Source organism: Oncorhynchus keta, chromosome 21 (assembly GCF_023373465.1).
Source record: "Oncorhynchus keta strain PuntledgeMale-10-30-2019 chromosome 21, Oket_V2, whole genome shotgun sequence".
NCBI classification, from domain to species: Eukaryota; Metazoa; Chordata; class Actinopteri; order Salmoniformes; family Salmonidae; genus Oncorhynchus; species Oncorhynchus keta.
Window position 1 is genome coordinate 36,515,997 of NC_068441.1, and position 26,009 is coordinate 36,542,005.

A 26,009-nucleotide genomic window follows, 5' to 3' on the forward strand; every position below is an offset into this window, starting at 1 on the left:
TTTGAGTGTAGCGGATTTAGCGCCAGTCATTTATTTTTTAAAGCAACAACAAAAAAGGATCATACAGTGAGTGAAACATTCAAAAGTAAAGCCTCCCCCATTTTAAGAACTGTCCAAATGTGGGGAGAAGATAATGACAATGTCTCATTTCCACTGAAAATGCAAATGTACACCCTGCAGTACCCCTTCTTCCATGACATTCTTGTAAACTAGCAAAAAGATATGTCTCATCTCAGTCCATCAGTCTAGAACATGAAATCTGGGTCATCATATCCATGAGTCCATCTGTCTCACTGTTAGCCATCATGGTGGTTACCCTACACAGCGATAATAGTCCTACGCTATATAGCGACTCCCTACACAGTGACAGTAGTTGTGCTAGCCGTGGCTGTGGTGAGGGGGGCCAAGGCGGCATCGTTGATTGTGACCTGTCCTTGTGGTGAAACCTTAGCCAGTCGATGCTCCTTGTTCTGGGAACAGCTTCGGGCACAGAGCTTGCAGGAGGCGCAGGCTGAGTTACAGCAGGGTAGGAAGCGGCAGACAATGATCCTGCAAAGGAACCAGCCTGGAGACCAGCAGCACCAACACAGCAGGACCAAACCAGCTATCACACCCAGGGTGATGAAGAGCGACAGCAGAGACAGATAGGGTGGAGAGTCTGGGGGAGCGTGGAGGGGTGAGAGTAGAGTACAGTTAGCAATGGGATCTGCATGCAATTTTTGGCCAATCTCCAACCTTCCATTCAAACAGCAAAATTATTTTTTAAGTGCCAACTATATTTCAGAAAAAATCCAATCTGGTTTTCGAGCCCACTACAGCACAGAGACAGCCTTAGTTAAAGTGGTAAATTATCTAAGAGCCAACACAGATGCCAAACAGCTCTCTGTACTCTTAGATTTAAGTGCAGCATTCAACACTGTTGACCATGATGTCCTTCTGGACAGATTGGAAAGGTGGGTTGGCCTCTTTGGTCCAGTTCTAAATTGGTTTAGGACCTATTTATCCGGTCAAGAGTTTTTTTGTCACCCTTGGTGAACATACTGTAACTCAGAGAACGGGGGTGGGGTGCAGCGATCTAAGGCACTGCATCGCAGTGCGGAGGCACCATTACAGCCTTGGGTTCGATCCCAGGCTGTGTCACAGCCAGCCGTGACCGGGAGCCACATGGGGTGGCGCACAATGGGCTCAGCGTCGTCCGGGTTAGGGGAGGATTTGGCCGGGGGGGATTTCTTTGGCTCATGCTCTAGCGACTCCTTGTGGCGGGCCGGGCACCTGTAAGCTGACATTGATCGTCAGTTGGACGGCTTGATGGGTCATGTTTGGAAGACACATGACTCTCAACCATTGCCTCTCTCTCTCTCTCTCTCTCTCTCTCTCTCTCTCTCTCTCTCTCTCTCTCTCTCTCTCTCTCTCTCTCTCTCTCTCTCTCTCTCTCTCTCTCTCTCTCTCTCTCTCTCTCTCTCTCTCTCTCTCTCTCTCTCTCTCTCGAGTCCGTTGGGGAAATGCAGCAATGAGAAAAGATTGTAACTACCAATTGGATATCACGAAAAAGGGGGTAAAAAACAACAACATAGCATTGATTTTCACTGCTACGTAATTAATTTCAAGATTCTTCTATTGGTTTTTAAATCAATCCACAATTGTGCACCCCAATACACATCAAACATGCTTTTAAGTTATTTACCCAGTAGGTCCCTCAGGTCCTCTGGCACTGGCCTTTTAACTATCCTAAAGCCTAGGACCAAGAGGCATGGAGAGGCAGCCTTTAGTTATTAGGTGTTATTACGTGCTCCACTAAGGCAGTTATTTATCTTATAACTTATCCTTGTGGTAAAAATTATGTAGGTAAAACAAAGCGTGAATTAAAAGTACGTATCTCAGAGCATTGTAGCACCATTAGGTGTAAAAACTTTGCTTATCCAGTTGCGGCCCACTTCTTGGAGGCAGGCCACTCGATTTCGTCTCTGCGTTATATTGGCATCGAACATGTCACCCTCCCTAGGAGAGGGGGTGACCTTGATAATTTATTGTTAAAACGAGAGGCTGCCTGGATCTTTAATTTAAAGACCCTTGTTCCCTTCGTTCTCAACGTAGACTTTGATCTAAAGCCATTCTTGTGATTATTGTGACTTTGCCATTGTAATTGTTTGTAAGCTTGTGTAGTCAAATTAATCTATGATCGTATGCTATCCATTTGTTGTTTGTATGTTGTTCTTTGTATGACATTTTAATATTTGATTATTAACCAATGATATTAGGCCACTCTTGGCCTCTACTTCTAAATACTCTCCTGCAACCCGCCTCACCCGATGTAGCTATTTTCTTCTAAAGTACTAATATCTACTTTGGATCCGAAACCCCTCAACTGAAGCTAGCCAGCTAACTACCAGCTAGCTACCAGCTATCAGTCAGCAAACCATTGCTAGCGGTCTTCAGCTAACCGGTCATCAGCTAACCTTTAGCTCGGAAAGCTCTCGCCAGTTCGAACAACGCGACTCTAACCAGAGCATAACGGACCTATTATTTTTTATCCCCGGATTCCCACCGGATTCCCACCGCAAACGGAACATTTTCAGCTGGATTCTTCACAACTAGCTATCTAGCTAACCGCAACCCCGGATGATTACTCCTGGCTAGCGTTTCCACCCACTTAGCTTGAAGCTAGCACGGCCAGAGCTCCTGTGCTACCACCGAAGCATACTCCTGGGCAACAATATCCGGACCCTCGACCGGTCTATCGATGTCACCGCATGAAGAGGAATAAACAGTCTCACCCCATCGCGACGTCCTTGCTTGCTTGCTAATTCGGCCTGCTAACTGCTAGCTTGTTTAGCCCCGGTCCGCTAACTGCTACCTTGTTTAGCCCTGGCCTACTAACTGTTAGCTTGTTAGCACAGGCCTGCTAACCGTCTGACTCGCCGCGTCCCAAACACTCACTGGACCCATATTTACTTTCTTTTTTCGATTTTTTATTTGTTTATACCTTCCGGTAACCTGCCTCACCCAATGTGATACGGAATCGCCATTATTTTTAATTTTTAGAACACACTCAAGAACATCCAGAAGCTAACCAGCTAACTAGCTACAAGCTATTTAGTCATTGTTAGCCACTGCTAACTGTTTTTTAACCTGGATAACACTCGCCAGTCCAGCTTCCCTTCCCCATCCACCGCTGCCCCCCTGGACACTGATCACTTGGCTACATAGCTGATGCGTGCTAGACAGTCCATTAATCACGGTACTCCATTCTGCTTGTTTATGTTTTATCTGTCGGCCCATCTGTGTGTAGTTAATCCGACCCCCCCTGCCTAGCCTACGCCATTTTACCTGCTGTTGTTGTGCTAGCTGATTAGCTGTTGTTGTCTCACCTACTGTTTTAGCTACTGTTTTAGCTAGCTCTCCCAATTCAACACCTGTGATTACTGTATGCCTCGCTGTATGTCTCTCTCAAATGTCAATATGCCTTGTATACTGTTGTTCAGGTTAGTTATCATTGTTTTAGTTTACAATGGAGCCCCTAGATCCACTCTTCATACCCCTGATACCTCCTTTGTCCCACCTCCCACACATGCGGTGACCTCACCCATTACAACCAGCATGTCCAGAGATACAACCTCTCTCATCATCACCCAGTGCCTGGGCTTACCTCCGCTGTACCCGTACCCCACCATACCCCAGTCTGTGCATTATGCCCTGAATATATTCTACCATGCCCAGAAATCTGCTCCTTTCATTCTCTGTCCCCAATGCTCTAGGCAAACAGTTTTGATAGCCTTCAACCCTCATACTACTCCTCCTCTGTTCCGCGGGTGATGTGGAGGTAAACCCAGGCCCTGCATGTCCCCAGGCACCCTCATTTGTTGACTTCTGTGATCGAAAAAGCCTTGGTTTCATGCATGTCAACATCAGAAGCCTCCTCCCTAAGTTTGTTTTACTCACTGCTTTAGCACACTCTGCTAACCCTGATGTCCTTGCCATGTCTGAATCCTGGCTCAGGAAGGCCACCAAAAATTCTGAGATTTCCATACCCAATTATAACATATTCCGTCAAGATAGAACTGCCAAAGGGGGAGGAGTTGCAGTCTACTGCAGAGATAGCCTGCAAAGTAATGTCATACTTTCCAGGTCCATACCCAAACAGTTCGAACTACTAATCTTGAAAATTACTCTCTCCAGAAATAAGTCTCTCGCTGTTGCCACCTGCTACCGACCCCCCTCAGCACCCAGCTGTGCCCTGGACACCATTTGTGAATTGATTGCTCCCCATCTAGCTTCAGAGTTTGTTCTGTTAGGTGACCTAAACTGGGATATGCTTAACACCCCGGCAGTCCTACAATCTAAGCTAGATGCCCTCAATCTCACACAAATCATCAAGGGACCCACCAGGTACAACCCTAAATCTGTAAACAAGGGCACCCTCATAGACGTCATCCTGACCAACTGGCCCTCCAAATACACCTCCGCTGTCTTCAACCAGGATCTCAGCGATCACTGCCTCATTGCCTGTATCCGGAACGGAGCCACAGTCAAACGACCACCCCTCATCACTGTCAAACGCTCCCTAAAACACTTCTGTGAGCAGGCCTTTCTAATCGACCTGGCCCGGGTATCCTGGAAGGACATTGACCTCATCCCGTCAGTTGAGGATGCCTGGTCATTCTTTAAAAGTAACTTCCTCACCATTTTAGATAAGCATGCTCCGTTCAAAAAATGCAGAACGAAGAACAGATACAGCCCTTGGTTCACTCCAGACCTGACTGCCCTCGACCAGCACAAAAACATCCTGTGGCGGACTGCAATAGCATCGAACAGTCCCCGCGATATGCAACTGTTCAGGGAAGTCAGGAACCAATACACGCAGTCAGTCAGGAAAGCTAAGGCCAGCTTCTTCAGGCAGAAGTTTGCATCCTGTAGCTCCAACTCCAAAAAGTTCTGTGACACTGTGAAGTCCATGGAGAACAAGAGCACCTCCTCCCAGCTGCCCACTGCACTGAGGCTAGGTAAAATGGTCACCACCGATAAATCCATGATTATCGAAAACTTCAACAAGCATTTCTCAACGGCTGGCCATGCCTTCCGCCTGGCTACTCCAACCTCGGCAACAGCTCCCCCCGCAGCTACTCGCCCAAGCCTCTCCAGGTTCTCCTTTACCCAAATCCTGATAGCAGATGTTCTGAAAGAGCTGCAAAACCTGGACCCTTACAAATCAGCTGGGCTTGACAATCTGGACCCTCTATTTCTGAAACTATCCGCCGCCATTGTCGCAACCCCTATTACCAGCCTGTTCAACCTCTCTTTCATATCGTCTGAGATCCCCAAGGACTGGAAAGCTGCCGCAGTCATCCCCCTCTTCAAATGGGGAGACACCCTGGACCCAAACTGTTACAGACCTATATCCATCCTGCCCTGCCTATCTAAGGTCTTCGAAAGCCAAGTCAACAAACAGGTCACTGACCATCTCGAATCCCACCGTACCTTCTCCGCTGTGCAATCTGGTTTCCGAGCCGGTCACGGGTGCACCTCAGCCACGCTCAAGGTACTAAACGATATCATAACCGTCATTGATAAAAGACAGTACTGTGCGGCCATCTTCATCGACCTTGCCAAGGCTTTCGACTCGGTCAATCAAATGAAATCAAATTTTATTTGTCACATACACATGGTTAGCAGATGTTAATGCGAGTGTAGCGAAATGCTTGTGCTTCTAGTTCCGACAATGCAGTGATAACCAACAAGTAATCTAACTAACAATTCCAAAACTACTGTCTTATACACAGTGTAAGGGGATAAAGAATATGTACATAAGGATATATGAATGAGTGATGGTACAGAGCAGCATACAGTAGATGGTATCGAGTACAGTATATACATATGAGATGAGTATGTAGACAAAGTAAACAAAGTGGCATAGTTAAAGTGGCTAGTGATACATGTATTACATAAGGATGCAGTCGATGATGTAGAGTACAGTATATACGTATGCATATCAAATCAAATTTATTTATATAGCCCTTCGTACATCAGCTGATATCTCAAAGTGCTGTACAGAAACCCAGCCTAAAACCCCAAACAGCAAACAATGCAGGTGTAAAAGCACAGTGGCTAGGAAAAACTCCTAGAAAGGCCAAAACCTAGGAAGAAACCTAGAGAGGAACCGGGCTATGTGGGGTGGCCAGTCCTCTTCTGGCTGTGCCGGGTAGAGATTATAACAGAACATGACCAAGATGTTCAAATGTTCATAAATGACCAGCATGGTCGAATAATAATAAGGCAGAACAGTTGAAACTGGAGCAGCAGCACAGTCAGGTGGACTGGGGACAGCAAGGAGCCTTCATGTCAGGTAGTCCTGGGGCACGGTCCTAGGGCTCAGGTCAGTTGAAACTGGAGCAGGAGCATGGCCAGGTGGACTGGGGACAGCAAGGAGTCCTCATGTCAGGTAGTCCTGGGACATGGTCCTAGGGCTCAGGTCCTCCGAGAGAGAGAAAGAAAGAGAGGAGAGAATTAGAGAACGCACACTTAGATTCACACAGGACACCGAATAGGACAGGAGAAGTACTCCAGATATAACAAACTGACCCTAGCCCCCCGACACATAAACTACTGCAGCATAAATACTGGAGGCTGAGACAGGAGGGGTCAGGAGACACTGTGGCCCCATCCGAGGACACCCCCGGACAGGGCCAAACAGGAAGGATATAACCCCACCCACTTTGCCAAAGCACATCCCCCACACCACTAGAGGGATATCTTCAACCACCAACTTACCATCCTGAGACAAGGCCGAGTATAGCCCACAAAGATCTCCGCCACGGTACAACCCAGGGGGGACACCCAGACAGGCCGACCACAACAGTGAATCAACCCACCCAGGTGATGCACCCCCCAGGGACGGCACGAGAGAGCCCCAGCAAGCCAGTGACTCAGCCCCGTAACAGGGTTAGAGGCAGAGAATCCCAGTGGAAAGAGGGGAACCGGCCAGGCAGAGACAGCAAGGGCGGTTCGTTGCTCCAGAGCCTTTCCGTTCACCTTCCCACTCCTGGGCCAGACTACACTCAATCATATGACCCACTGAAGAGATGAGTCTTCAGTAAAGACTTAAAGGTTGAGACCGAGTTTGCGTCTCTGACATGGGTAGGCAGACCGTTCCATAAAAATGGAGCTCTATAGGAGAAAGCCCTGCCTCCAGCTGTTTGCTTAGAAATTCTAGGGACAATTAGGAGGCCTGCGTCTTGTGACCGTAGCGTACGTGTAGGTATGTACGGCAGGACCAAATCAGAGAGGTAGGTAGGAGCAAGCCCATGTAATGCTTTGTAGGTTATGTGGCAAACCTCTTCAGCGTTTGTCACAAACTAAGGGGTAAACTGTCACCAAATCACCCAAGAATGAGAGTTCTTTCGAACAGGACAGTACCTGTGTGTTTGTTTCTCCGTCCTGGTCCACCCAGGCCGTAGGCGAGGTCAAGGATAGCAGGGTTGTACACGAATCGGGTTCTCGGTAGGTCCAGGTCCAAACACCAACAGGTAAGTCCAAACAATCCAGCTCATACACGGTAAATCCAGCCAATCTCTATAGTCTCTTTCTCTATTGTTCATAGCTCCTTCCAGCCCTCTCTCTTCCTCTTCCTGGTTTTTCTTGACCCTTTATCTGTGAGTCGGCTCCACCTTCTGAGGGTTCCCCTTGCTTCTGGGACTTGTAGTTTTGGCGGTCGGCCATTTTGTGATCTGTAGTTCTGACAGGGGTGGCCATTTTAGTGATCGGGCAGAGCCCGTTTATTAGCTCTGCTCTCACATATCTGCCACTTATCACTCGACCCCCTTCTTTGCCACAGTTAGCAGTAAAACCTTGAAATCAGCCCTTGCTTTGACAGGAAGCCAGTGTAGAGAGGCTAGCACTGGAGTAATATGATCAAATTTTTTGGTTCTAGTCAGGATTCTAGCAGCCGTATTTAGCACTAACTGAAGTTTATTTAGTGCTTTATCCGGGTAGCCGGAAAATAGAGCATTGCAGTAGTCTAACCTAGAAGTGACAAAAGCATGGATTAATTTTTCTGCATCATTTTTGGACAGAAAGTTTCTGATTTTTGCAATGTTACGTAGATGGAAAAAAAGCTGTCCTCGAAATGGTCTTGATATGTTCTTCAAAAGAGAGATCAGGGTACGCCGAGGTCCTTCACAGTTTTATTTGAGACGACTGTACAACCATTAAGATTAATTGTCAGATTCAACAGAAGATCTCTTTGTTTCTTGGGACCTAGAACAAGCATCTCTGTTTTGTCCGAGTTTAATAGTAGAAAGTTTGCAGCCATCCACTTCTTATGTCTGAAACACATGCTTCTAGCGAGGGCAATTTTGGGGCTTCACCATGTTTCATTGAAATGTACAGCTGTGTGTCATCCGCATAGCAGTGAAAGTTTACATTATGTTTTCGAATAACATCCCCAAGAGGTAAAATATATAGTGAAAACAATAGTGGTCCTAAAACAGAACCTTGAGGAACACCGAAATGTACAGTTGATTTGTCAGAGGACAAACCATTCACATAGACAAACTGATATCTTTCCGACAGATAAGACCTAAACCAGGCCAGAACATGTCCGTGTAGACCAATTTGGGTTTCAATCTCTCCAAAAGAATGTGGTGATCGATGGTATCAAAAGCAGCACTAAGGTCTAGGAGCACGAGGACAGATGCAGAGCCTCGGTCCGATGCCATTAAAATGTCATTTACCACCTTCACAAGTGCCGTCTCAGTGCTATGATGGGGTCTAAAACCAGACTGAAGCATTTCGTATACATTGTTTGTCTTCAGGAAGGCAGTTAGTTGCTGCGCAACAGCCTTCTCTAAAATCTTTGAGAGGAATGGAAGATTCGATATAGGCCGATAATTTTTTATATTTTCTGGGTCAAGGTTTGGCTTTTTCAAGAGAGGCTTTATTACTGCCACTTTTAGTGAGTTTGGTACACATCCAGTGGATAGAGAGCCGTTTATTATGTTCAACATAGGAGGGCCAAGCACAGGAAGCAGCTCTTTCAGTAGTTTAGTTGGGATAGGGTCCAGTATACAGCTTGAAGGTTTAGAGGCCATGATTATTTTCATCATTGTGTCAAGAGATATAGTACTAAAACACTTGAGCGTCTCTCTTGATCCTAGGTCCTGGCAGAGTTGTGCAGACTCAGGACAACTGAGGTTTGGAGGAATACGCAGGTTTAAAGAGGAGTCCGTAATTTGCTTTCTAATAATCATAATCTTTTCCTCAAAGAAGTTCATGAATTTATCACTGCTAAAGTGAAAGTCATCCTCTCTTGGGGAATGCTGCTTTTTAGTTAGCTTTGCCACAGTATCAAAAAGGAATTTCGGATTGTTCTTATTTTCCTCAATTAAGTTAGAAAAATAGGACGATCGAGCAGCAGTAAGGGCTCTTCGGTACTGCACGGTACCGTCCTTCCAAGCTAGTCGGAAGACTTCCAGTTTGGTGTGGCGCCATTTCCGTTCCAATTTTCTGGAAGCTTGCTTCAGAGCTCGGGTATTTTCTGTGTACCAGGGAGCTAGTTTCTTATGAGACATTTTTTTAGTTTTGGGTATTGCGCAAGGTTAAATTGAGATCCTCAGTTAGGTGGTTAATGGATTTTTGTCCTCTGGCGTCCTTGGGTAGGCAGAGGGAGTCTGGAAGGGCATCAAGGAATCTTTGTGTTGTCTGTGAATTTATAGCACGACTTTTGATGTTCCTTGGTTGGGGTCTGAGCAGATTATTTGTTGCAATTGCAAACGTAATAAAATGGTGGTCCGATAGTCCAGGATTATGAGGAAAAACATTAAGATCCACAACATTTATTCCATGGGACAAAACTAGGTCCAGCGTATGACTGTGACAGTGAGTGGGTCCAGAGACATGTTGGACAAAACCCACTGAGTCGATGATGGCTCCAAAAGCCTTTTGGAGTGGGTCTGTGGACTTTTCCATGTGAATATTAAAGTCACCAAAGATTAGAATATTATCTGCAATGACTACAAGGTCTGATAGGAATTCAGGGAACTCAGTGAGAAACGCTGTATATGGCCCAGGAGGCCTGTAAACAGTAGCTATAAAAAGTGATTGAGTAGGCTGCATAGATTTCATGACTAGAAGCTCAAAAGACGAAAACGTCATTTTTTTTTTTTTTTTTTGTAAATTGAAATTTGCTATCGTAAATGTTAGCAACACCTCCGCCTTTGCGGGATGCACGGGGGATATGGTCACTAGTGTAGCCAGGAGGTGAGGCCTCATTTAACACAGTAAATTCATCAGGCTTAAGCCATGTTTCAGTCAGGCCAATCACATCAAGATTATGATCAGTGATTAGTTCATTGACTATAATTGCCTTTGAAGTAAGGGATCTAACATTAAGTAGCCCTATTTTGAGATGTGAGGTATCATGATCTCTTTCAGTAATGACAGGAATGGAGGTGGTCTTTATCCTAGTGAGATTGCTAAGGCGAACACCGCCATGTTTAGTTTTGCCCAACCTAGGTCGAGGCACAGACACGGTCTCAATGGTGATAGCTGAGCTGACTACACTGACTATGCTAGTGGCAGACTCCACTATAATGGCAGGCTGGCTAATAGCCTGCTGCCTGGCCTGCACCCTATTTCATTGTGGAGCTAGAGGAGTTAGAGCCCTGTCTATGTTGGCAGATAAGATGAGAGCACCCCTCCAGCTAGGATGGAGTCCGTCCTCAGCAGGTCAGGCTTGGTCCTGTTTGTGGGTGAGTCCCAGAAGAGGGCCAATTATCTACAAATTCTATCTTTTGGGAGGGGCAGAAAACAGTTTTCAACCAGCGATTGAGTTGTGAGACTCTGCTGTAGAGCTCATCACTCCCCTAACTGGGAGGGGCCAGAGACAATTACTCGATGCCGACACATCTTTCTAGCTGATATGCACGCAGAAGCTATGTTGCGCTTGGTGATCTCTGACTGTTTCATCCTAACATCGTTGGTGCCGACGTGGATAACAATATCTCTATACTCTCTACACTCGCCAGTTTTAGCTTTAGCCAGCACCATCTTCAGATTAGCCTTAACGTCGGTAGCCCTGCCCCGGGTAAACAGTGTATGATCGCTGGATGATTCGCTTTAAGTCTAATACTGCGGGTAATGGAGTCGCCAATGACTAGAGTTTTCAATTTGTCAGAGCTAATGGTGGGAAGCTTCGGCGTCTCAGACCCGTAACGGGAGGAGTAGAGACCAGAGAAGACTCGGCCTCTGACACCGACCCGCTGCTTAATGGGGAAAACCGGTTGAAAGTTTCTGTCTGCTGAATGAGCGACACCGGTTGAGCTTTCCTACAGCATTTCCTTCCAGAAACCGTGAGAGTTGTCCGGCTGCGGGGACTGTGCCAGGGGATTTATACTACTATCTGTACTTACTGGTGGCACAGACGCTGTTTCATCCTTTCCTACACTGAAATTACCCTTGCCTAACGATTGCGTCTGAAGCTGGGCTTGCAGTACAGCTATCCTCGCCGTCGAAACAGCGACTGCAATTAGAAGGCATCATGTTAATGTTACTACTTAGCTTCGGCTGTTGGAAGTCCTGACGAATCGTGTCCAGATAAAGCGTCCGGAGTGAAAAGTTGAGGAAAAAAATAAATATATGAACGGTAATTAAAAAGTGAAACCCGTAAAGTTGTCAGGTAGCAAAATAGGTTGGCAACAAAACGCACAGCAATTCGAAAACAAGCCTGCAAGTTGTGACCGGAAATGAGATGAATATGAGATGAATAATGTAGGGTAAGTAACATTATATAAGGTAGCATTGTTTAAAGTGGCTAGTGATATATTTACATCATTCCCATCAATTCCCATTATTAAAGTGGCTGGAGTTGGGTCAGTGTCAATGACAGTGTGTTGGCAGCAGCCACTCAATGTTAGTGGTGGCTGTTTAACAGTCTGATGGCCTTGAGATAGAAGCTGTTTTTCAGTCCAGTCTCTCGGTCCCAGCTTTGATGCACCTGTACTGACCTCGCCTTCTGGATGATAGTGGGGTGAACAGGCAGTGGTTCGGGTGGTTGATGTCCTTGATGATCTTTATGGCCTTCCTGTAACATCGGGTGGTGTAGGTGTCCTGGAGGGCAGGTAGTTTGCCCCCGGTGATGCGTTGTGCAGACCTCACTACCCTCTGGAGAGCCTTACGGTTGAGGGCGGAGCAGTTGCCGTACTAGGCGGTGATACAGCCCGCCAGGATGCTCTCGATTGTGCATCTGTAGAAGTTTGTGAGTGCTTTTGGTGACAAGCCGAATTTCTTCAGCCTCCTGAGGTTGAAGAGGCGCTGCTGCGCCTTCTTCACGACGCTGTCAGTGTGAGTGGACCAATTCAGTTTGTCTGTGATGTGTATGCCGAAGAACTTAAAACTTGCTACCCTCTCCACTACTGTTCCATCGATGTGGATAGGGGGGTGTTCCCTCTGCTGTTTCCTGAAGTCCACAATCATCTCCTTAGTTTTGTTGACATTGAGTGTGAGGTTATTTTCCTGACACTACACTCCGAGGGCCCTCACCTCTTCCCTGTAGGCCGTCTCGTCGTTGTTGGTAATCAAGCCTACCACTGTTGTGTCGTCCGCAAACTTGATGATTGAGTTGGAGCGTGCGTGGCCACGCAGTCGTGGGTGAACAGGGAGTACAGGAGAGGGCTCAGAACGCACCCTTGTGGGGCCCCCGTGTTGAGGATCAGCGGGGAGGAGATGTTGTTGCCTACCCTCACCACCTGGGGGCGGCCCGTCAGGAAGTCCAGTACCCAGTTGCACAGGGCGGGGTCGAGACCCAGGGTCTCGAGCTTGATGACGAGCTTGGAGGGTACTATGGTGTTGAATGCCGAGCTGTAGTCGATGAACAGCATTCTCACATAGGTATTCCTCTTGTCCAGGTGGGTTAGGGCAGTGTGCAGTGTGGTTGAGATTGCATCGTCTGTGGACCTATTTGGGCGGTAAGCAAATTGGAGTGGGTCTAGGTGTCAGGTAGGGTGGAGGTGATATGGTCCTTGACTAGTCTCTCAAAGCACTTCATGATGACGGAAGTGAGTGCTACGGGCGGTAGTCGTTTAGCTCAGTTACCTTAGCTTTCTTGGGAACAGGAACAATGGTGGCCCTCTTGAAGCATGTGGGAACAGCAGACTGGTATAGGGATTGATTGAATATGTCCGTAAACACACCGGCCAGCTGGTCTGCGCATGCTCTGAGGGCGCGGCTGGGGATGCCGTCTGGGCCTGCAGCCTTGAGAGGGTTAACACGTTTAAATGTCTTACTCACCTCGGCTGCAGTGAAGGAGAGACTGCATGTTTTCGTTGCAGGCCGTGTCAGTGGCACTGTATTGTCCTCAAAGCGGGCAAAAAGTGATTTAGTCTGCCTGGGAGCAAGACATCCTGGTCAGTGACTGGGCTGGGTTTCTTCTTGTAGTCTGTGATTGACTGTAGACCCTGCCACATGCCTCTTGTGTCTGAGCCATTGAATTGAGATTCCACTTTGTCTCTGTACTGACGCTTAGCTTGTTTAATAGCCTTGTGGAGGGAATAGCTGCACTGTTTGTATTCGGTCATGTTGCCAGACACCTTGCCCTGATTAAAAGCAGTGGTTCGCGCTTTCAGTTTCACGCGAATGCTGCCATCAATCCACGGTTTCTGGTTAGGGATTGTTTTTATCGTTGCTATGGGAACGACATCTTCGACGCACGTTCTAATGAACTCGCACACCGAATCAGCGTATTCGTCAATATTTTTATCTGACACAATACGAAACATGTCCCAGTCCACGTGATGGAAGCAGTCTTGGAGTGTGGAGTCAGCTTGGTCTGACCAGCGTTGGACAGACCTCAGCGTGGGAGCCTCTTGTTTTAGTTTCTGCCTGTAGGCAGGGATCAGCAAAATGGAGTCGTGGTCAGCTTTTCCGAAAGGGGGCGGGGCAGGGCCTTATATGCGTCGCGGAAGTTAGAGTAACAATGATCCAAGGTTTTACCACCCCTGGTTGCGCAATCGATCTGCTGATAAAATTTAGGGAGTCTTGTTTTCAGATTAGCTTTGTTAAAATCCCCAGCTACAATAAATGCAGCCTCCGGATAAATGGTTTCCAGTTTGCAAAGAGTTAAATAAAGTTCATTCAGAGCCATCGATGTGTCTGCTTGGGGGGGGATATATACGGCTGTGATTATAACCGAAGAGAATTCTCTTGGAAGATAATGCGGTCTACATTTGATTGTGAGGAATTCTAAATCAGGTGAACAGAAGGATTTGAGTTCCTGTATGTTTCCATCATCACACCATGTCTCGTTAGTCATGAGGCATACGCCCCCGCCACTCTTCTTACCAGAAAGATGTTTGTTTCTGTCGGCGCGATGCGTGGAGAAACCCGTTGGCTGCACCGCATCGGATAGCGTCTTCCCAGTGAGCCATGTTTCCGTGAAGCAGAGAACGTTGCAGTCTCTGATGTCCCTCTGGAATGCCACCCTTGCTCGGATTTCGTCAACCTTGTTGTCAAGAGACTGGACATTGGCAAGAAGATTGCTGGGTAGTGGTGCGCGATGTGCCCTTGTTCGGAGTCTGACCAGAAGACCGCCTCGTTTCCCTCTTTTTCGGAGTCGTTTTCTTGGGTCGCTGCATGCGATCCATTCCGTTGTCCTGTTTGTAAGGCAGAACACAGGATCCGCGTCGCGGAAAACATATTCTTGGTCGTACTGATGGTGAGTTGACGCTGATCTTATATTCAGTAGTTCTTCTCGACTGTATGTAATGAAACCTAAGATGACCTGGGGTACTAATGTAAGAAATAACACATATTCTTGAAAATCACCATATTCTTATCGGCAGACTCAGTAGCCTCGGTTTTTCGGATGACTGCCTTGCCTGGTTCACCAATTACTTTGCAGATAGAGTTCAGTGTGTCAAATCGGAGGGCATGTTGTCCGGTCCTCTGGAAGTCTCTATGGGGGTGCCACAGGGTTCAATCCTCTGGGCCGACTCTTTTTTTCTGTATATATCAATGATGTTGCTCTTGCTGCGGGCGATTCCCTGATCCACCTCTACGCAGACGACACCATTCTATATACTTCCGGCCCGTCCTTGGACACTGTGCTATCTAACCTCCAAACGAGCTTCAATGCCATACAACACTCCTTCCGTGGCCTCCAACTGCTCTTAAACGCTAGTAAAACCAAATGCATGCTTTTCAAACGTTCGCTGCCTGCACCCGCACGCCTGACCAGCATCACCACCCTGGATGGTTCCAACCTTGAATATGTGGACATCTATAAGTACCTAGGTGTCTGGCTAGACTGTAAACTCTCCTTCCAGACTCATATCAAACATCTCCAATCGAAAATCAAATCAAGAGTCGGCTTTCTATTCCGCAACAAAGCCTCCTTCACTCACGCCGCCAAACTTACCCTAGTAAAACTGACTATCCTACCGATCCTCGACTTCGGCGATGTCATCTACAAAATTGCTTCCAACACTCTACTCAGCAAACTGGATGCAGTTTATCACTGTGCCATCCGTTTTGTCACTAAAGCACCTTATACCACCCACCACTGCGACTTGTACGCTCTAGTCGGCTGGCCCTCGCTACATATTCGTCGCCAGACCCACTGGCTCCAGGTCATCTACAAGTCCATGCTAGGTAAAGCTCCGCCTTATCTCAGTTCACTGGTCACGATGGCAACACCCATCCGTAGCACGCGCTCCAGCAGGTGTATCTCACTGATCATCCCTAAAGCCAACACCTCATTTGGCCGCCTTTCGTTCCAGTTCTCTGCTGCCTGTGACTGGAACGAATTGCAAAAATCGCTGAAGTTGGAGACTTTTATCTCCCTCACCAACTTCAAACATCTGCTATCTGAGCAGCTAACCCGATCGCTGCAGCTGTACATAGTCTATCGGCAAATAGCCCACCCATTTTTACCTACCTCATCCCCATACTGTTTTTATTTATTTACTTTTCTGCTCTTTTGCACACCAATATCTCTACCTGTACATGACCATCTGATCATTTATCACTCCAGTGTTAATCTGCAAAATTGTAATTATTCGCCTACCTCATGCCTTTTGCACACAATGTATATAGACTCCACTTTTTTTCGCCTATTGTGTTATTGACTTGTTAATTGTTTACTCCATGTGTAACTCTGTGTTGCCTGCTCACACTGCTATGCTTTATCTTGGCCAGGTCGCAGTTGCAAATGAGAACTTGTTCTCAACTAGCCTACCTGGTTAAATAAAGGTGAAATAAAAAATAAAATAAAAAAATAAAAATGATTACAGACACCTGTGTGTCTTTTGACACTATATAAACAAGTCATCCCGCAGTGTTTGTGATTATATCCTGATGAAGACAGCTTGGCTGTCCAAACGTTGGTAATTATATTTTTGCATCTGAGCTCCTAGAGTGTGCGTCTCTCTTTTATTTTCAAGTTTTCTACTCCACTTGCCAGCATCTCGTCTTAATAGGTGTGCGTTCTTCTAGAGCCTTTAGTTATTATACCTGTAGCCTTTGGAATAGAGAACCTGAGGGGGGGCTGAATCTGTGGACATAATTAAATGAGATCTTGAAACATCCTTTTAGCTTTGCTTTTCTTCCGGGTGCTTTTTGGTTGTTCAGTTTGTGTCATTCTTTTGATTTGTATCTTTGTATAGTGTATCTTTGTATAGTAAATATTTTAGCTTTAATTTTCATTGTTTTTATTCGTTGCTTCCTGTAAAGCACATTGCATTGCATTCCATGCCTGAAATGTGCTGTATAAATAAAGCTTGATTTTATTTTATTTGAATAGTACAAACATCAGAATGCTTTGTTGCCAAATCACAGAAAATACTTTTCCTTGTAGTCAATGTTATCCATTCATCCCTTAATTTAGGCAGAAAAAAAGACCATTCACACACATATCCTGTTATACCTACTGGCAAATTCCACAGACATTTCTATCCCCTTAGCCAATTGAATTGGATTGAATAAAATAATGATTGTGGTCTTGGCTGGATATCTGGTGGTTTGCCACTGAGAAGCCGCCATCACACTTTATTGGTTTACAACCGTTAAGGTTGAAATAAAGACCTATTCGCAGCCCAATTAGTTTTATGCCCCCTATCATAGATATGCTTTGCATTTGAATTAGGTTCCCAAATAGAGTTTACAGACACATACTGTACAATACCCCAACACTGATTTATGCTCCCAAAAAGTATCTTACCCAGCAGTTAAGAAATAAGGGATCTTTTAGAAAAGCCACTGTGAGATATACTACATGTAAAACACTGAGTTTTGGTTGAGATTGTTATTCTATTAACCTTTCCTTAACCAGGTAAATCTTTGGGAACTAACCTAATGTAGCAGGCAAAGAAATACACCTGAACAGAGTCCTCACTTCCATTTTTCAGGGGAAACGGAAGTTAGGTTGAAAATACTGTATCCCTGAAAACCAGAAACACCCGCTTTCTTCCAATGCCGCTAAGGGTGTTGGGAACTGATCCTTTTATAAAAACAACCTCTTAGTTGGTCAATAACCTGCATCACCTGTAACAGTTGTCACTCACCTGTCACTGAGTCGTGATTGGGTACGCCGTCCGGAGTGCCACAGTTCCTATAGGTGGACATGGGAAAAGCTGTCGGGTTTAAGACAGGAGGGGTTGGGGTCACTGCTGGGGAAGTAGCTTGGGCTGGAGCCAGCTGACCTGCTGAGGAGAGGACACTGGTGTTATTTACCTTCGCTTTAGTAAGTAAGGTGACTGAGAACACATTCCAATTTACAGTAACAATATTGAAAAGAGTTGTACAGGATATAAGAGCAGTAGAATAATACAATTGGGTGGCCTAGGGTGGTCTAGGGTGGTCTAGGGTGGCCTAGGGTGGTCTAGGGTGGTCTAGCAATCTAAGTCGCTGCCTCTGGTGCACATATACCGCTGCAGCATGGGTTCGAACCCGGTTACTGCAATTTCAGCACACTCTCCTCTATCTTTCCTCTCTACTTCTGCCCTAACCAATAAACCAAAATATAGTGTATGAACTGTGGAATAGTGTAACATTAGTGAGACTGACTCTGAAAGGTGTTTGGGGGCCACATAGAACACCTTTAAAGGTTTGTTGAACAGGTAGCTGCACAGGTGTCTTACCTAAGTGACCTTTGCACCCTGAGGGCAGGTGATCCTCCAGGTCGCTCCCGTCCCCACAGTTATCAATGCCCTTGTCGTCACACACCAGACTCATGGGGATACACTTCCCATTGCGACACGGGAAATAAGGTTCGCCGCTGCACGTGGATTGGTTAAAACCTGAAAACGGATAGAGCAAGGTGGTACATTTGATTGGTTACAAACTGCACAAACTACAGCTTATGAGGTGGCTAGGATTGTAATGATGAGCTAGATTTCAACACTGACGTCAGATGACTATAAAACTACAACTAATGAATATGTTGCAAACATCCACGTGTCATGTCTCACCCAGTCTGAAGGAGGTAAAGTCCCCCACAAAGTCCACTCTTGGCTGGGTACCGCGGGTTACCAGACGCAGGGTCAGGTGATTCCCTGTGGACAGCACCGGACGGGGAGGGCTCTTCCCACACAGCGGTGGCCCAATTGGAGGCGAGTTCTTGTCCCGCCCATCATAGAACTGAATGTATGACCCCGCATGACACGGGTCCCTTGGCTCCACCACTGGATTCGAAGGCTCCAATCGGAGGTCCCCGGGGGACTCAGGGAAGAGGGGGGTGGGACTTTGGGGTGCTAAACGAAGCAGGCTGTAGACCAGGAAGAAGCGGAAGTGGAACTGTACCTTCACGGGAAGAGAAGGAAGGGGGGCATGTTTAGGTGACGGACATTGCAAGGAAGATAATGTGTAAAAGATTGGGATTATCACTCAATGACCCCTTGCCCCTAACCCTTGGATCTGAAAGGACTTGATAGGTGTGGGAAGTCAAGGTGGAAATATTATCATATTGCATATACTTATCCAATCCTCTAAGATCTAGGGCTAGGAGTCGATTTGGGATATTGGGCATACATGTGTAGGGAGCACAAAAAGGCAGGTGGGGGCTGGGTGCGGTTAGTGGTGGGCACCTTGTCCTTGGGGGAGGCCGCCTGCATAGTGAAGTGGCAGTCTGTTCCCATGGTGACAAAGTAGTACTTCTTGGACTCCTGGTGTGAGTTGACAATCATCCCGTTGCCCTGGATGTTCTGGCCACAGAAGTCCACCACGTTGACTGGAGGACAACAAACAGATGAAGAAGTACCATGAAGGAACAAACTACTTGTTTGTGAGGATGTGATGTGTAAACAATTTACTTTCTCTGTTTCTCCACAGTGCCATTGAGTCACTGACGTTTATCAAATTATGAGATGAATAATAAAGACTAAGATAAAATAAAAACACAACTGAGTAGGCTAAAGCTGATTGTTGCAGGTGAGTAGGTGGAACAAATAGCCAGAACCGGACCTAAACTGCTGCTTCAGACACCCACTCAGGGCAGTGAGCCATATAATGGGAAGATTTACAACCCCTTCCTGGTTTTATTAGCTGTTTCCCCAGGCAACCCCTGGACCGTTCTACGCTGACCTCCTGGAATGTTCCAAGGAAGGGGACTGAGGAGCTCTATTGGCGGGAAACAACCAGTCCCACAATATCACTGTCCAAAACATGGACAACAGCAGAACAGTGAGTCCCCAATAAAGGATTTTACAGTTGAAAAATAAACAGCTCTGGTACTACTGTCGTCCAGTAGGGAAAAGACCAGTACGAAGGCATGGGGCAACTCCTGATGACACACTCCCATGCACGCTCACACGCAGTAGTGAGCAATACCTCTGAAAACGGCAGCTGAACCCCAACCGTACATCCATGTGTTATCCTAATGTCAATGACTGAAAGCTAACATGTATTTATTTGAACTTTGAATGAAGCTGGACCTAAAAGATTATATGCAATTTATCTTAAATAATTTGGTGAAGGGTTAGGGACAATATTAAAGTAATTGAATCAATGACTATAATTCAAATTCTGTATTTGTGAAGGTATAACCACAGAATTAAATATAACTATCATTATAACTGGTAAAGTTCTGTTATTCCGCCCAAAAATCAAGTCCATAGAGAATGAGCTGAAAATTATTTTTATAATGATTATTTTCTGTTCACTCAATAAATCAACAATAAAATAATGTTTATTTCCCAATTATCCGGTTTGGATAATGATAAAAGCATAGAAACATGTCAAAAGTCTGTGGAATACAACATAAGTGAACAAAATATTTTAGGGTGGTTGTCAAAAAAGACAGAAATATTCCATGAATTAGTGTAATTAGAGATAATTCAAACCCATGTGTAAACTGTTATTTCACAAATGAAGAATAGTCACAAATGAACGTTCAGCTGCGGCCCGAACCCCTGGCGCCATGGGCATCCCCTGTATGCATTATTCTCCGTCCCATCGGTATGCGCCTGTTTCAATGGCCATTTCTTTTAGGAAGCAAAGTTCAAATCAACAGGTATTTGATAAAGAATATATATATGCTTCATTACAGTGACGCAAAAAAACGACACTGTATTCAGTGCCAAAAGCCCAGTGGCGCAATGAGAAAGCCAGGAGCAACAAATAGGCAGTGCGTCGCCGTAATGGCAACAAGTGGCTGAAATGGCGACGGATTACATTTTACAATTGAGCTTCCATCTCCTTACCCGTGTCGATGGCATTGGTCTTGAGTGTCATTATGCTGAGCAGAACAAACCCTTTTGACAGGCTCTGAAGTTTATTCCCCTTGTTGACCATCTTGGTAGCCTACTCCCAAGCGCAAAGGATGGTGTTCCACTCTGATGCGCACTTTCCGTGTCACTCAGGCCTGCGTATCTCAAGCCGCAAAACTGTGTTGCATGTGTGTCTGATTCGGTTTAAAATGATGTTCTTCACAGAAAGCAACCATATTACAAAATGCACTTTGTGGAGATTAGGTTATCGGTGTGCCAAGAGAAGCGCGGTCTTCATTTGAGGGATATACAAGGTACATTCGCATTTAATGTTTCTGACGCCTTTGGAAGTAGTACTCTTTATCATACTGGCTTTTGTTCATTTGAAGCCCCCTTCTTTGTCAAATCCATCTACATGTCCTTTGATTTCCATGACAACGGCCCCAAAGCGATGTTTCCAAAGGACGAGCGGTGAGGTCTCTGACTAGATGCATCCCAAAGAGGTCTAGTAGCCTATCCTCACTGAACTGTAGCCTCCCATTGGGCAAAAACTGTTTGAATCAACGTTGTTTCCACATCATTTCAATCAAAAAATAAATGTGATGATGTTGAATCAACGTGTAGAACTCATTGGATGTGCAAAAAGTATTCAATGGAAAGGAATTTCCTTTTTCCACCCTACTTTTAACCTAAATCCAATGACATGGTGACATTTTTGGTTGATTTCACACTGAATTCACCTGTTGACCAATCAACCAAATGTAAATCAAAAGTAGATGTTGAACTGACATCTGTGCCCAGTGCACTATCACTCCTTTCAGCCTACAACTGCTGCATGCTTTTGCAATTGATGAAACAGTGGAGTCGGGCCGGATTAAGCAATCATAGGCCCCGGGGCATGACGAAACCAGGGAAAAAATGATATGTTATGGTGTGGGGTGAATGTTTCTGGCATGGTTTAGGTACACTTGTAGAAGCTATGCCAAGGCACATTGAAGCTGTACTGGCAGCTCGTGGTAGCCCAACACCCTTTTAAGACACTTTATGTTGGTGTTTCCTTTATTTTGGCAGATACACCACATGACCAAAAGTATGTGGACAACTGCTCGTCGAACATCTCATTCCAAAATCATAATAATAATACATGCCATTTAGCAGACGCTTTTATCCAAAGCGACTTACAGTCATGTGTGCATACATTCTACGTATGGGTGGTCCCGGGAATCGAACCCACTATCCTGGCGTTACAAGCGCCATGCTCTACCAACTGTGCTACAGAAATCATGGGCATTCATATGGATTGGTCCCCCTTTTGCTGCTATAACAGCCTCCTCTCTTCTGAGAAGGCTTTCCACTAGATATTGAAACTTGCTTCCATTAGGTAGGGAACTGATGTTGGGCGATTAGGCCTGGCTCGCAGTCACCATTTCAATTCATCCCAAAGGAGTTCGAAGGGGTTGAGGTCAGGGCTCTGTGCAGACCAGTTCTTCCACACCGATCTCAAGAAACCATTTCTGTATGGACCTCGCTCTGTGCATTGTCATGCCGAAACAGGAAAGGGCCTTCCCCAAACTTTTGCCACGAAGTTGGAAGCACAGAATCATCTAGAATGTAATTGTCTGCTGTAGCATTCAGATTTCCATTCACTGGAACTAAGGGACCCAGTCCAAACCATGAAAAACAGCCCCAGACCATTATTCCTCATCCACCAAACTTTACAGTTGGCAGTATGCATTCAGGCTGGTAGCATTCTCTTGGCATCCACCAAAACCAGATTTGTCCGTCGGACTGTCAGATGGTGAAGTGTGACTCATCACTCCAGAGAACTAGTTTCCACTGCTCCAGAGTCCAATAGCGGCGAGCTTTATACCACCCCAGCCGATGCTTGGCATTGTGCATGGTGATCTTAGGCTTGTCTGTGGCTGCTTGGCCATTTCATGAAGTTTCCAACAAAAAGTTATTGTGCTGATGTTGCTTCCAGAAGCAGTTTGGAACTCAGTAGTGAGTGTTGTAAACTAGGACAATTTTTTATGCGCCACGAGCTTCTGCACTGATCGGTCCAGTTCTGTGAGCTTGTGTAGCCTACCACTTCGTTGCTGAGCCATTGTTGCTCCTAGACGTTTCCACTTCAAAATAACAGCACTTACAGTTGACAGGGCAGCTCTAGCAGGGCAGAAATGTTACGAACTGACTTGTTGGAAAGGTGTCATCCTATGACAGTGTCACATTGAAAGTCACTGAGTTCTTCAGTAAGGCCATTCTACTGCCAATGTTTGTTTATTGAGATTGCATGGCTGTGTTCTTGATTTAATACACCACATACTTTTGTATATATAGTGTAATTGTATGTGCTTGTGATAAAACTTAATCCAAAATTGTTTTGTTTTTTATAAACTATTGATCCTCTTGGCTGATGCTCTCTTGTGTATTTTGAACAGAGAACGGGCTCTTGTGGTTGGATAAAAAAAATAAAAAATGTTGGCCTCTTGGGCTCAGCCCCACTCACACAATTGACCATTCACATTTATTTATTATGCAGCTAATTTAAAATCATATATTAATCACCACATGGGCCCACTACCTCCTCTCCTTCCCCCATCTGATGATTAGCAGAGCAGCAGCAGGCTGTCTACACTCATTGAGAGCAGGCTCCTGAGACCTCCTGTGGTTGGCGTTTTTTTGTTTGTTGTTGCTTCCTCTTGGGCCTGGGCACAGGGGTTTCAGCCCTGGTAAACCTAATAAGAATCAAACCCTTAAAAAGAAAAAAAAAAATGTTTTTAGCCTAAAATTACCTACCCAAATCTAACTGCCTGTAGCTCAAGACCTGAAGCAAGGATATGCAGATTCTTGATACCATTTGAAAGGAAACACTTTGAAGTTTGTGGAAATGTGAAATTAATGTAGGAGAATATAACACATTAGATCTGGTAAAAGTTAATACAAACAAAAAAACATGTTTTCATTTTTTATTTTTCATCTTTGAAATGCAAGAGAAAGGCCATAATATAATATTGCAGTTTAGGCGTAATTTAGATTTTGGCCACTAGATGGCAGCAGTGTGTGTGTGCAAAGTTTCAGTTTGATCAATTGAAGCAATGCAATACTGTAATAAGTCTGCCCAAATATGCCAAATTGGTCAATTGATACATTTTTATGTACATAACTATAGAGAACATACACACATGATATGGTAATACAAAATGTAAGTTTACACACTTCCATGATGGCTCATTAGCTTATACACTAACTTTCACACATCTGGATGGCTGGGTGTGGAGCCAGAGACAGCAGGGGTTCAAACTGTAGAACCCAGTTCCTACATTTGAATATAAAACATTTTTTATCAAACAAAACTATGGTACATTTTATCTCTGGGGATCTCAGGATGACAAATCACAGCAAGATTACTGAATGTAAGTACATTATTTACCTTCAGAGGTGAATGTATCAAACCAGTTGCCGTGATAAACCGCCAGTTGCCGCCAAAAGACTCGGAACTAGATGGGACACACTCTTTTAACGCCACTGATATAAAGTGATTATCTTAGCATGTTAGGAGAGCATTTTCGCTAACCCTAGCCCTAACCGTAGGCCGTCATTGTAAACAAGAATGGGTTCTTAACTGACTTGCCTAGTTAAATAAACACAATCATTTTGCTAACCAGCTAGGTTAATTATCCTAACTTTTCTGCGTAAGATATCCTAACCCTCTACGAAAATGTCACTTCGATATTGAAGTGGTGTGAAAAGAGTTTCCCATTACTAAATACAGACGGGATGAAAAAACATACTGGATGGAGGTTTCTGCAGATCACAGACGAATGCGTCCAATAATGGGGAAGAAAAACTCAAGTGTATTTACTGTTTTTGGAAATGCCCACTGCGATTTGCTCCACCAACCGCCTTTTCTTTGAAAGGGACGTAAAGCTACGTAGACAGCAATGGCACGTCATGCGTAAGTAGTTGCGCCTTTCACAAGTTTGAAACTGAAGGATGAGATATTTATTTAAAAACTGACGCAAGGGCGCTAAATCTAAAACAAACTGTGAATAAAATATGAAAATATATGCAGCTGCAAAATCAGAAGTTTGTGATACACGCACGAAAGGTTCGAATGTATATTTAATTCTAAAAAAATATATGCTAATGTTAGCAAGACATGATGACGGGTAGCTAGTCAGCTTGAGAGCCAGCTAGCTACGCAGTTATTTGCAGTGGGAAATATCTGACAAGCTAGCTAGTAGCTAGCATGATGGTTGGTAGCTAGCTAGCTACGAGCATCAGCTGATCTGATTATAGTGTTAGAACGTTTAGTTGATGTAATTAAAATATGATTTCATTTGAACTGGTTGCCTGCTGTGCGTTTTTCTGCCGCCGACTACTATAACTAACTATATTTATCCAGCTGGCTAACTAACGACGTTGAGTGACTTAAGTTAGCTGTGCTAACAGGGCAAGTTAAACTAGGCCGGAGCATCCTCGGCACCTCTTTGTCAGGGTACCCATGGTAAGCTCTGTTTTTCTTACAGAATGGCGCCTCGCGTACAGCTTGAGAAAGCAGCCTGGCGCTGGGTCGAGTCGGTGAGACCGGAGGACATACACCGGGAACATATTGAGATAGCTTACCGAATCTGTGTACCGCCGTGCAAGAGGGGAGCATGCAGGTAAATGGGCACACATAGTTAACAATTTCGAATTTCTTCAATTCCGATACTTAACTTGTAGTTTATGTCATATTCACTGCTATAATGTTGCCAGATCGCTAAGAGTGAGTTGTGTTGCATAACTATCTTATTTTGTCTGCAATTTGATTATCATGTCGCTAACGAGTCACTCAGCTGAATGACATGTGCAGTCACAATATGAGATTTCAGCAATGGAAAGATGGGTGAAACACTTCATGACTCATTTCCTTTCCTCTAGTATTTTGATATTCACATTACAGAATGGCATCGGCTTCCTAATGCTTGATGTTATTCTCAAGTTTCAATGCCTGAAACAACTGTCTCTATTTGCTTAAAAAAATGTGTGAAAGAGATGGTTGTTAGGATATTGACATCTCTCCCCCCTGACTTTGCTTATAAAGGAGGAATTGTAAAGGGAACCCAAATTGTCTTGTCGGTATTGGGGAACATGCCTGGTTGGGAGAGATAAACGAAAACAGCTTCCACAACATTGATGATCCAAATTCAGAGCGCCGGGACAAGGTAGGCCTACATCCACAACATTCATCTTGAACACAGATTTACACCTGCAAGGACTTGCTCCTGCCTGTTTTTAAATACACATGACTTGGGTCTACTTCAAGTTAAATTGTCTGCC

The 26,009-nt window shown here is 45.2% G+C and overlaps 2 protein-coding genes across 10 annotated transcripts in view; one reads left to right on the forward strand and one right to left on the reverse strand.

Annotated features, from left to right (window-relative positions):
- LOC118377608 (low-density lipoprotein receptor class A domain-containing protein 2-like) lies at positions 1 to 24,583 on the reverse strand. Of its 7 annotated transcripts, XM_035764553.2 has the most exons (8): positions 24,479 to 24,565; positions 24,118 to 24,184; positions 23,253 to 23,439; positions 19,068 to 19,210; positions 18,453 to 18,783; positions 18,123 to 18,281; positions 17,547 to 17,687; positions 1 to 658 (listed from the first exon to the last, which is right to left on the reverse strand). In XM_035764553.2, the coding sequence occupies exons 3-8, from the start codon at positions 23,284 to 23,286 to the stop codon at positions 357 to 359; spliced, it is 1,110 nt and encodes a 369-aa protein (XP_035620446.1). In that variant the 5' UTR covers positions 23,287 to 23,439; positions 24,118 to 24,184; positions 24,479 to 24,565; the 3' UTR covers positions 1 to 356. The 7 variants fall into 7 exon arrangements, with proteins under 7 accessions (XP_035620446.1, XP_035620447.1, XP_052329756.1 ...); XM_035764554.2 differs by lacking the exon at positions 24,479 to 24,565 and having other exon boundaries at positions 23,269 to 23,439; positions 24,118 to 24,261; XM_052473796.1 differs by lacking the exon at positions 24,479 to 24,565 and having other exon boundaries at positions 24,118 to 24,261.
- The window catches only part of LOC118377607 (ubiquitin carboxyl-terminal hydrolase 48-like), a 17,064-nt gene continuing 15,544 nt past the window's right edge, over positions 24,490 to 26,009 (forward strand). For 2 of the 3 annotated variants that reach the window (XM_035764547.2, XM_035764548.2), the window contains exons 1-3: positions 24,490 to 24,642; positions 25,217 to 25,351; positions 25,774 to 25,894. In XM_035764547.2, coding sequence (XP_035620440.1) covers positions 24,629 to 24,642; positions 25,217 to 25,351; positions 25,774 to 25,894 — 270 coding nt within the window. In that variant the 5' untranslated portion in view covers positions 24,490 to 24,628. The other variant, XM_035764549.2, reaches the window with a different exon arrangement.

What these genes read in the sequence shown, in the direction of transcription:
- LOC118377608 (XM_035764551.2), bottom strand. Translation starts at nt 20,772, where the DNA reads ATGGTCAACAAGGGGAATAAACTTCAGAGCCTGTCAAAAGGGTTTGTT. An exon ending in CTTTACCTCCTTCAGACTGG is followed by an intron (nt 18,282 to 18,452) that starts GTGAGACATGAC and finishes ATCCGTTTTCAG; the next exon opens with GTTTTAACCAATCCACGTGC. An exon ending in AGGGTGCAAAGGTCACTTAG is followed by an intron (nt 17,688 to 18,122) that starts GTAAGACACCTG and finishes TCCTCTCCTCAG; the next exon opens with CAGGTCAGCTGGCTCCAGCC.